General features: G+C 36.4%; 1 protein-coding gene across 1 annotated transcript; it reads right to left on the bottom strand.

Annotated features, from left to right (window-relative positions):
* Nucleotides 1-4,029: 4,029 nt before the first annotated feature.
* On the bottom strand, nt 4,030-10,911 carry LOC121737449 (A disintegrin and metalloproteinase with thrombospondin motifs 16-like). The gene is made up of 6 exons (XM_042129127.1): nt 10,846-10,911; nt 9,482-9,713; nt 7,847-8,020; nt 7,183-7,288; nt 5,097-5,231; nt 4,030-4,057 (listed from the first exon to the last, which is right to left on the bottom strand). Exons 1-6 carry the CDS (start codon nt 10,897-10,899, stop codon nt 4,030-4,032), a joined length of 729 nt encoding a protein of 242 aa, XP_041985061.1. The 5' UTR covers nt 10,900-10,911.
* Between the last annotated feature and the right edge of the window lie 649 nt (nt 10,912-11,560).

Raw genomic sequence — 11,560 nt, 5'->3', positions numbered from 1 at the left:
AGAACTTAAGCCGCGCGATTCCGTCGAAAAAAAAAGTGCCAACTGTTGGACACAACGCCGCGATTCGCCCGTCACTGAATACGCACGCCACGCGCTTGATAAAAGTTGTTAAAAATGTGATTGATTAAATTACTTAGACAGAATTATTCTGCACTATAACCAACACAAGTTTAAAAAGCATGAAATAAAATTAAATTAAGAAATTTAAAAAAACCCCCGCCAAACAACTTTAAAAAGTAATGAAATAATATATTTTACTGACTTTAAGTTTAAATAATTCCTAAGTGTAAAGTGATATTTTAGTCCATAATTGTTGTCACGGTGTGTCGGGGGACCGCCAACAGTGTCTTTTGCATTTTGTATCGCCATGTCACTGATTGTCTCGATTTGGTTCGCTGTGAACTGACCCTTAAACTATAATGTTATGTAAAAATAAAATAAATAAAAAATAAAAAAATGTTTTATTTCTGAGCAAATTTGAATCAAATTTTTTCAGAATGTCTACCTGATGCCTACCACCGGTTCGGGAACTACCCCGGCGAGAAGAACCGGCGTAAGAAACTCGCACGGGTTCCACTTTTTACCAAAAAAGTGAGAGAAAAATTATTCTTTTAAAATAAAGTTTACAATTTTGTAACTTAATATTATATACAATGTCAACATACATAATTGTAAGTCATAATATAATAATGTAGAAGTAGCCTTGCAAGAAGCCATCCTACTCCCAAGATGTGCCATCTTCTATGAAATCATTGACCTTATAATAAGCTTTGGCACACAAACGCTCTTTGACTACTTTTTTAAATTTATTAATGGAAAGATTTTGAACGTTTTCTGGGATTTTATTGTAAAGGCGTATACATTGACCTTTAAAAGATTTACTGACTTTACTAAGTCTGATCACTGGCATGTCCAGCTTGTGCTTATTTCTAGTATTTCTACAGTGAATGTCACTTTTAACTTTAAATTTATTTATATTTTTTCTAACATATATTACATTATCCAAAATGTATTGAGAAGCAACAGTTAGAATACCAATTTCTTTAAATTTATCTCTCAGAGATTCTAAAGCAGACATTTTATAAATAGAACGTATGGCTCGCTTCTGCAGCACAAATATTGTATAAATGTCGGCAGCGTTTCCCCATAAAAGGAATCCATATGACATCCTACTATGAAAATAACTAAAATATACTAATCGTGCCGTGTCTTCGTCAGAAATTTCTCTAATTTTTCTGACTGCATATGCTGCAGAACTGAGCCTACCTGCTAGATTAGCAATGTGAGGACCCCACTGTAATTTACTATCAAGTGTAATACCTAGGAATACAGTGTTATCTACCAAATTCATCTTCTCATCATTTAATAGCACATTGGTTTGGACTTGCCTAACATTGGGCAAATCAAACATCTACATTACGGTCCCCCGACACACCTTGACAACAATTATGGACTAAAATATCACTTTACACTTAGGAATTATTTAAACTTAAAGTCAGTAAAATATATTATTTCATTACTTTTTAAAGTTGTTTGGCGGGGGCTTTTTTAAATTTCTTAATTTAATTTTATTTCATGCTTTTTAAACTTGTGTTGGTTATAGTGCAGAATAATTCTGTTCTGTTGATAGAACAGGATCATAATATTATATCCCAATGAATACCATCTAGGAATGTCCTTTTGGATGAGGCCGTCAATATGAGTCTAAACATGAAACCTCCACTTTGGGTTCATATGGAGCTCGGCTCCTATAGAATCTAGGTGATGCTGCAGCAGCAGCATGCAAAAATTTATTGGTTATCTACGTCTTACTAGTTGTCGCAATGAAAATGAGCCCAAACACGAAACCATTGCTCTTAGTTGGTGAGGAGCTGGGTGTCCTATTGATTACCAGGTGATGCTGCAGCACCAGGTCAACTTTCCATTAATGTGTAAATATTCATAAATGCGTGACATTTATGAACTAGAATGCAACAAAGCCCACCAAATGACTGCAAGTTGCTAATCGGCACTTCACGAACCAGATGAACCGCGATTTTTCAGCACGGAGCAGGCTGATGATGATGAACTATAGTTAGCTATAGTTCATCATCATCAGCCTGCTCCGTGCTGAAAAATCGCGGTGAAAACACTCTCAATTAAGTCAGCTTTCAAACAAAAAAAAAACCAGATCAAAATCGGTCCACTCGTTTGGATGCTACGATACCACAGACAGACAGACAGACAGACAGACAGACAGACAGACAGACAGACAGACAGACAGACAGACAGACAGATAGACAGACAGACAGACATACAGACAGACAGACCGACAGACAGACACGTCAAACTTATAACACCCCTCTTTTTGTCGGGGGTTAATAAAAAAGACACCTATCATCGTTAAATAATCCTGAAGTCATTTATTTCGCAGCAAAATGGTCATTGTTTTAAGTAATTTATCACAATTCTTACTTGAATTTTTTTGCCAGTGTTGTCAGTTTTTTAAAGAAAATTTTCCACCATAATATTTTGAGCAGTGGTTGGATCGAATCGATGGTTTGTTTAAAAATATATAATTGTGCTAACTTGGTTTAGTTTTTATTTGTCACAGCTCTTACTTGACTTTTTTGCCAGTGTTGTCAGTTTTTTAATGAAATTTTTCCGCCATATTACCTCTCGTCTGTCAAGACGACGCGACGACGCCCGAAATGGTCGTCGTAGATCACTCATAATACGACCTATCACCTAATATTATTATTGTTATTATAAGCCTAAACTGTCCCACTGCTGGGCAAAGGCCTCCCCAAAGACTTCCATCTGACTCTCTCCTGCGCCACCGCTGGCCAGCCTGGCTGGTATGCCTCCAGCTCATCACGCCATCTTTTTCTAGGCCGGCCTCGGCGTCGGCGTCCGTCTTCAGGTGCCCACTCTGTTGAGATCCTTGCCCAGCGGTCGGAATGCATACGGCCAACGTGACCCGCCCAATCCCACTTCAGCTTGGCAGCCTTGACACCTACATCCTTGATACCTGTTTTGGAGCGCAGTGTAGTGTTCCTTATTTTGTCCAGAAGTTTTACTCCTAACATACTGCGCTCCATTGCTCTTTGGCAAACCCCGAGTTGAACTTTTGTGAATCGGTCAATGACCAAGTTTGTGCAACGTAGGTTAGGACAGGCAGAATGCACATGTCGACGAGTCTGCGCTTCAGGGAGATCGGTAAATTTCCCTTCATCAGCGTCTTCATGGACCAGTAGCTCTTCCAGGCGTTTTCGATTCGACGATCGACTTCCTTCCCTTGTCTATTTTCAAAAGAAAGTAACTGGCCCAAGTAGATTTACTCGTCGACATATTGCATTTCTTGCTCGTCCACCTCGACCCTACGCTTCGTGCTATTGGTCATTATTATATAAGATAAGATTAACGAACCTACATCCTCAAAAAAAATCTCAACATTATTAATATTTTCTCAGCATAATGTTATTCAACATCCTATAATATATGAGCTTTTATAAGCTTTCTCGCCATTTCCCTACCTACAGCTGTAATAAATTTTCCTTTTTATTTGAAAAGTATAAATGACTATAACTGCTAGATTGTGGGATTACAATATAATATTAATGGTCAACTATAGCAGTTTCATTCTGTTTCAATGTAATATTGCTAAATACACTTTCAAGGAGTACTTTTAATAAAAGCGCCTGCAAGAATATAAATAGCAACATATTAATAATGTTTATTTAAATTTTTAAACTGTTATTACACTGACATAATATTATTATTATTTTAATGACGATTAAACTTCAATTCAACGAATAATCTGACAGATAATTTATGGGGCTTATGTCAAAATTTTCATTTAATTACAGTTAAGTTAGTAATTAATATTCATCCCTAAGTGCGGCTATTAAAACCACAAACTTCTTTGTCTTATATTCGATTTGTAGGTATTATAATAATTATTAATGCGTTTGCGCTTTTTTAATTAGTTAGAATAACTCTACTAATTGAAAAAGAAAATGAAACAACAATATAATATTTTGATTTCATTCATTTAATGCACCAAGATTTTCTGCTCCTGGAAATAAAAAGATGTTAAAATTAGTTTATCTTTGACAAAGCCTAAGCGTACAAACACTCAAACCAGTGATACATATACAATTATACATTGTTTTAGCTCAGGGCAGACCATCCGCCTGCACCCGTAGCATGGCTACAGTAGAAATACGAAAGTATAGACAAACATCGGAGATAAACTGAAGGTGCCGTTCCGATCTTACCCGCGGCTAGCCACGATCGACGTACATAAAGTCTACGTCATAAAATAGGAATTTATTTGAATTTTAGGACTATAGTCTATGTCATAAAGCGGCATTATATTTGATTTGAGAGCACTGCGCTTTAATACATGCCCTTCACAACAGCGAACGTGAGGCATGCCTGCAACGCATGCCCTCTGACCGTATCCAAAACTTCAAAAATTACAATATTGGCATTGCGTTCCTTGACGCATTCAATTATTGAATGCGCCAATATGAAAGTTGATGACGAAATTTGAAGATGGTGCACAGTGTGGACATAGCTAATGTCCTTTCCCGTCTCTAAAAAAGTATCTCCATACCAAACCTCTAAATTGAGTCAACCGGCTTAGCGTGATAAGGCAACAGACAGACAGACACACTTTCAAATTTATAATACATAATTATTAGTACGTACGTTGCAGCTGGGACGGTTGTTGCTTTCCATCGGATGATCCGTTATTGCTCTTTCGCCCCCTAATTTTATAAAAAAAACTAGCTGTCCCGGCAAACGTTTCTTTGCCATAAAAAGTAGTTCACCCGTATTATTTTATTGAAGTGACTAAATAAGTATGTCACCATGGCAACGTCCATCGCTATCCCGTCGCACAAACAATGGTCGCCGTCAGTCTCGAGTTGTAATAATTTACTATTATATATTCAACAAATGCACTTATCAATATAAAAAGTAGCCAGTAGCCGATTCTTAGATCCACTGACTATGCATACAAAATTTGGTTAAAATCAGTGAAGCCGTTTCGGAGGAGTACGCGGCCTAACATTGTGACACGAGAATTTTATAGATAAGATAGTACGTACTGTAAATACTGCTGTATATACTGCCTGCTGCATGTCGACCACGTCCTCGGCGGTCGGTTCTGGTCATACTTGGTCGCCATGATGTGCTTCTGGTCAATACATCGGTTCCGCACTCCATCGTGGCTCACGCCTAAGCTGAAAACATAATTTATGAAATTATTAGGAAACGAGCCGGTGTATCAACTGATCTTGCCAGTGAAAGTCACAACACAAGAGTCAGGGTGGTTTTCCACTGAAGCTGAGCTAAGGTGCACTGCGAGGAATGAACTGGACTAAGCACAGTAAACGGAGTAATTAAATTGAATTAATACCTCGTTCGTGGGAATCGCAGACACAATCGACTTTCAATTGTTATGCTGGTGCCGCTTAGGGATTAGGGTGAGTCGAAAAATATTTTTCTGCTTTTTTGAAACTGCTCAATGATAAAAAGGTGCCAAATGGTGTATTAAATTAGTACGTAAAGTTATATTACATTCTTTTAAGTTTTACTGCCTCTGGACTTTGATAGAAATTTTTAATAATGCTGATTTTTGTTCTCAAGTTGCTACTATATTTTTGTCAAGTTATTCATTTAATTTATGTGTAATTAGCTTTAACTAACGACAAATAAGACTATTGTTTACAAAAACCAAAACGAATGTTAAAAACTTATCATTTAAAATAAAATAAACCATCTGAAGTTCCAACCTTAAATATCAGAAAACAAGTTGGAAGAGTTTCGTCTTCAAGCTAAAGTTTGGCTTAATATTTTGACTTGCGAGTGTCGTGATACTCTTAAAATATGTACCTACTTGCTTTAAAAATAAAGAAAAATACCAAGAAAACAAAGCTTCATAACAGACCAACGAACAACTAGAAAAACGATTGTGGGTGGTATAGACTTCGGCACAACCAAACAGATTACGAGTTTTTAGGCTATGTTAGTCCTCCTTCAAGCACTGCAAAGTGTTTAGAACAAGAAATATTCATATTTTTTTTTGGAAACTAATATTTCAATGGATCAATTGATAGCTAGTGACGTAAATGTTGGCAAATATGGCGGTATTATACGGATGCTAGAGAAAAGTCTGAACAAAATCTTGCAGTGTATTATATTATGTTTATTACATAATAATATGAATGAACTGCAATTTATACATCTGTTTCAACATATTGATGGCAGTACATCTGGACCACAGACATTTTCTGGCAATTTGAATATATATTTTCTGAAAACTGTGATAAAAGACCTATTATCTCAGTTTCAACCTATTCCAACTAACTTATCAGAGGTTTCTGCTGAAGATATTAGTGCAAAAGTAAATATTTGTACAAAATAGTTGAATCAGTTTTAATAGGCGTATTTCCTAGCTATTGCATATAGCTATAGCAAACTAATCGTCAGGCAAAATGTCCCATACCCAATGGCTAATTTGCGATTGTTCATTCAACGAAAGGAGAAGGAGATTTGGGTTTATTACGCCTTCCTTGTCATACACATGACATGTAGAAAGAGCAGTCAAGGCTGAGACTGAAGCTTCTGCTACTATATTATGTACAAAAAGAGCAAAAGAAAGTGAGGAGACTCCCGAAAAGCAATGCCGAAATTCAACAGCAAAAAGAATTTTGCCACAAAATAAATCCTGCACTTTCATGATTATTCTTAAATAAATAATTATTTTAAAAAAAACAACTAATAATGTTGTCTTCTATTCAAGAAACTTAGTTACTGTTGATTTAAGATTTTTATTTATAAATAACATTGATTAGTTTGAACTTTGAATGCCCTCCTCATAAGTTGTTTTCAAACACTTTTTTTTCAGTTTTCACAGGAAACCGGAGGCAGAAGATGAATTCCGATTGCAGTCAAACTTTGTAGTCTATTTACACTCATAATTTGGCACCTTTTTGTCGGTGTGCTGCAAAGAAAACTGACAATTTTTTTTCTCCATACAAAAGTGACCCACCCTATTAGGGATTGATGGGTTAAAAAAACTATCCTCGAAGCTTGTGATTTTTCTTGCGTAGTCACGTACGTACACTTGTAAAAGCTTATTCCAGAAGATTATGCACACAAGGATGAGTTTCCCTCTAAATATGAAATTACCTGTGTGCCATTTCATGTGCTAACAGGAAAGCGATAGTCTTTCTGTCCCACTCTAGCAGGGTACAGCTTTTGTTCATGCTGCACATGCCGGATTGGTAGCCACGACCTGAAATAATAATAATAATAAGTTTATTAAGTTTTTCCACAATATAAATAAATATAGTAGATCAGCTTCATATACCAGTCATGTGCAGTCGAGTGCAAACCATAAAGTTAATATACCTAGCGGAATAGAGAAACAAAGGCCTGAGCAAGAGAGATGTCACTATCAGTAAAACTGCGTGGTAAAAAGAGACGTGTGATACATGACAGCAGCACTCTTTTTTTGACGTCCAGTCGGCACGTGCCGCACGTTGACAATTTAATCTCATAGAATTCTTTTGTAAGTGTATACACATAATATTTTTCACACAGATGAAAACCAATTTCGGTTTCGTTTGATAGCTCGAGATTGTTGCTCTATTCCGCTAGGTATATTAACTTTATGGTTCAAACACACGTCATTATAGTAATTGCAGATAGCTCATGGCAAAACAATTCTATTCAAAATGGCTGCGCAAAACTACGCCAGTTGTTATATGGACATCGCTAACCTACTCTTCCGAATTTAATATTGCATTTTATCTGTAAAAATCTCACGTCAAAATTTAAAGAAAAAAGTCACCTGTACTTCTTCTATTCTTCTCTCCTGCTCTATTCAAATAATAAACATCTAGACCGGTCAAGAGGATAGAGTAATACATCTGCTTCTTCCGCTTACTCTGCCAGTCACAGTAGCTCGCTAGATACTTAGTAGCATCTTCTGACATCATATTGTTCTTCCTCATAAACTTAATTCCTAAAAAATTAATAACACCACACTCTTTTAGCACAGCGGGGCTGAAATGGTCGCATTTAGCAATTCCTCTCAATCAATTCAGCAAATGAATTGTCAAAACTGTCAAACTGACAAATGTCAAATTAGTACGAATTACTACAGACCGACAAGGCTTTTTATGAACGTGAGCGGGGGCGCTGCACGTAAAGGAGAACTGTTAAAAATGACGTTTTTGTATGATGGCAGTGTTAGTTCCTTTTTTCGCCACCTTCATATAAAGTCTTGTCGATCTGTAGACATGAATTGCAAACAGAATGACCATTTTGCAATTTTAAGAAAATGAATCATATTACGATTCATATTATGATTCTACAAAGCGACCATTTTAGCCCCGCAGTTTCCACTATATTTACTTACCAAGTGCGAGTCGGACTCGCTCATAAAGGGTTCCGTACCGTTATATTAGAACAAAAATACGCCAAAACTTTTGTGTTTTGTATGGGAGCCCCCCTTAATTTTTTATTTTATTTTAATATTTTTAATAATTAATAAAGTACACATATAATAAAGGATTTTGTGAAAATGTTAAGTGGTAGGCACTTAACATGTTACCATTATTGATATCGAGCAAAAAAGGTCAAAAAATAAGTTTGTTGTACGGGATCTTACATAATTTTTTGTTTTTAGTATTTTTTGTTATAGCGGCAACAGAAATACATAATCTGTGAAAATTTCATAAGTCTAGCTAAAGCGGTTCTTGAGATACAGTATGGAGACAGACAGACAGACAGACATCGAAGTCTTAGTAATAGGATCCCGTTTTTACCATTTAAGTACGGAACCCTAAAAAGTAAAAAGATATCACCGTTGCGCTGAAATTCGTTTAACACTTTGGAATCGAACTTTTTTCCGCAAAAAAAATGTCTATCTCCTTTTTCGTCGATCAAAGTATTTCCATACCAAATAATTAAATTATTGTTTGTGCTGTCTGCTGTTTAACCATGAGGAGATGGCAGACATAGTACACACTTTCATATTTATAATATTACCGAAAAACACGATTATAATCTTCTTGTGTCTAGTAGAATATTCATTTCTACCAAAAAACTGCAGTTCAATCAGTAAGATACTATCAGAGAAGTTGATCCATAGGCAAATGATATGTTATTTCGTCGCGTTATGTCAAACCCAGCCGACAGACCACGACTAAGGGCCAGGCCACAACACTGCGTTGCGGCGTCGCATCGTAAAAATCTACGACGTCGCAGAAAGCATCGTGTAAATTTCCGATGCGACAGTTACTATTTCCAATGAAATTTTGAGCTCCGACATCGCATCGCATTTCTGTGCGATGTTGTTTTTGCGATTCGACGCCGCAACGCAATGTTGTGGCCTGTCACTAACACAGAACCGATATAATCATATAACCCAACAAAATAACATAGTTTCGCCTGTGCACATGAATCAATAATTTATTCGTACCTAAAACTCTAAACTTAAATGTCTGGTTGAGACTAGAATGTGACAGAAGTGATCTAGCATTTTCTAGAACTCCAGCTATGGCATTCTTTATCTTCCTTCTGGATTGCGTTCTGTACTGCGCTACCATCTTCTTGGCTGCTGCTGTGTCGACATGGACTACTGTTCTTATTACGATCTCCTTCTCTTTCGTTCTGTATGCTAAACTGGGTGTGCTGCGTGACCAGGAATGGACCTAGAAGACAAGAATTTTTATAGGGTGTAAAATAACTAAGAGATGATAGTATAAGGTGTCTATGTGTCTCTTTTATAGAGTTCACTGTGAAAGTAGCAGCGTTGCAAGGGTTACATTTTAAGAGTGTTGGAGCAAATCATGCCGTTAAGGTATTTCTCCTAGAAATATAGAAATCAAAAGTCACTATTTCATTGTTGCTACTTTCAAGGTGAACTCTATTATACGGCTACGAGGGGTATTCCTCTTAGTCGTATAATACTTTGTGTGTATGTATATCATACACACTCTTAAAATATTATCACTTAGTTTAGTTACAGTCTGTATATTGAGCGTCAAATGACTAACTGCGTTTATGACTTGACTATTTCATGTAGAATTATTAAAAGTATCATTTAGATTTTTATAAGGTCTTATCTTTGCATTAAGTACTTTAAATATTTTCCACATTATGAACTAAAATTCAGATGTTTCCCACAAGTTCACAACATAATTAAAAAAAAGAAATTCAACAAATTTTCCTTGAAAAAATGTACACAATATTCTTTACTAGGACTTTTACCGCCGTAGGTAGGTACTCAAAGACATTTAATTATGACTAGCTGTTGGCCGCGACTTCGTCCGCGTCAGCAAAATGTGATATCAAAGATAATAAAAAAGAAAAAAGATTACCCTTTTTAAGGTTCCTTACCCAAATGGGAAGTGAGAAAAACTAATGCCCAGGTTTCTGAAAACCATAGTTTTGCTGTGTTCTTTATATAATAAACTAGCTGTCCCGGCAAACGTTTCTTTGCCATATAAAGCCGTATTATTTTATTGAAGTGACTAAATAAGTATGTCACCATGGCAACGTCCATCGCTATCTCGTCGCGCAAACAATGGTCGCCGTCAGTCTCGAGTTGTAATAATTTACTATTATTTATTCAACAAATGCACTTATCAATATAAAAAGTACCCAGTAGCCGATTTTCAGACCCACTGAATATGCATATAAAATTTGGTTAAAATCAGTACTGCCGTTTCGGAGGAGTACGCGGCCTAACATTGTAACACGAGAATTTTATATATAAGATTAATCTACACACACGCTTAGCACTTAAAAAAAAAAAAAAAAACTTAAAACAAAAACACTTACGTATCCATCACAGCTTAAAGCAGAACACAACAAAAGCACAAAGCTATACCTCATCGTTCCACACCAAAAGCTTAGCTCAGACTAAGCACTAAATGTGTGGTGTCTATGAATAAGCTTATAAGGGTGATTGTACACTAAACAATAGTTATTACCCTTTTTTTCCTTATTCTCCTTGAACGGAAGTTACAGTAGTGGGTCAGTTAAAAACAATCACTAAATGAATGTATGACAGATTGCTCTCCTTTTTTAATTTTTTTGAAAAAAAAAAAATGGAACCGCGAACATGCGACAAGACTGTGGCAGGACAGTGCAAGAGAGTTTGATTGACCGAGAACACTATCTTGACACTCTACTAGGTAGGTTTTTTTTTGCTTCTTTTCTGCTATCAGCAATCAGCTTTATGGAAGCTATAATCTGATGGAGTGTATGTTGAGTAAGTGGATGTTGTTCCCTTGAACATCATTCCATGTCTAAAATCTGTTTCCTTTTAAGGCGAACAGTGTCTCCTGTAGTATTGAGGAGATTTTGCGCAAGTACATTTTGGTGTTCTTTAAGTCTGCTCTTTATACTACTCGGTAGGTATAATCAACACTTAAGTAGCACAATATACTCTTTCTGTTTTCTGTTCGACGACCTCTGTGGCTCAGTGGTGAGTGCGTTGGTAGCTCAAGCCGGGGGCCACGGGTTCAAATCCCGCCGACGGAACAAAAAGTTT

Source organism: Aricia agestis, chromosome 20, assembly GCF_905147365.1.
Source record: "Aricia agestis chromosome 20, ilAriAges1.1, whole genome shotgun sequence".
NCBI classification, from domain to species: Eukaryota; Metazoa; Arthropoda; class Insecta; order Lepidoptera; family Lycaenidae; genus Aricia; species Aricia agestis.
The sequence above is the reverse complement of the archived record's forward strand: the minus strand, read 5'-3'. Positions and strand labels throughout refer to the sequence as shown.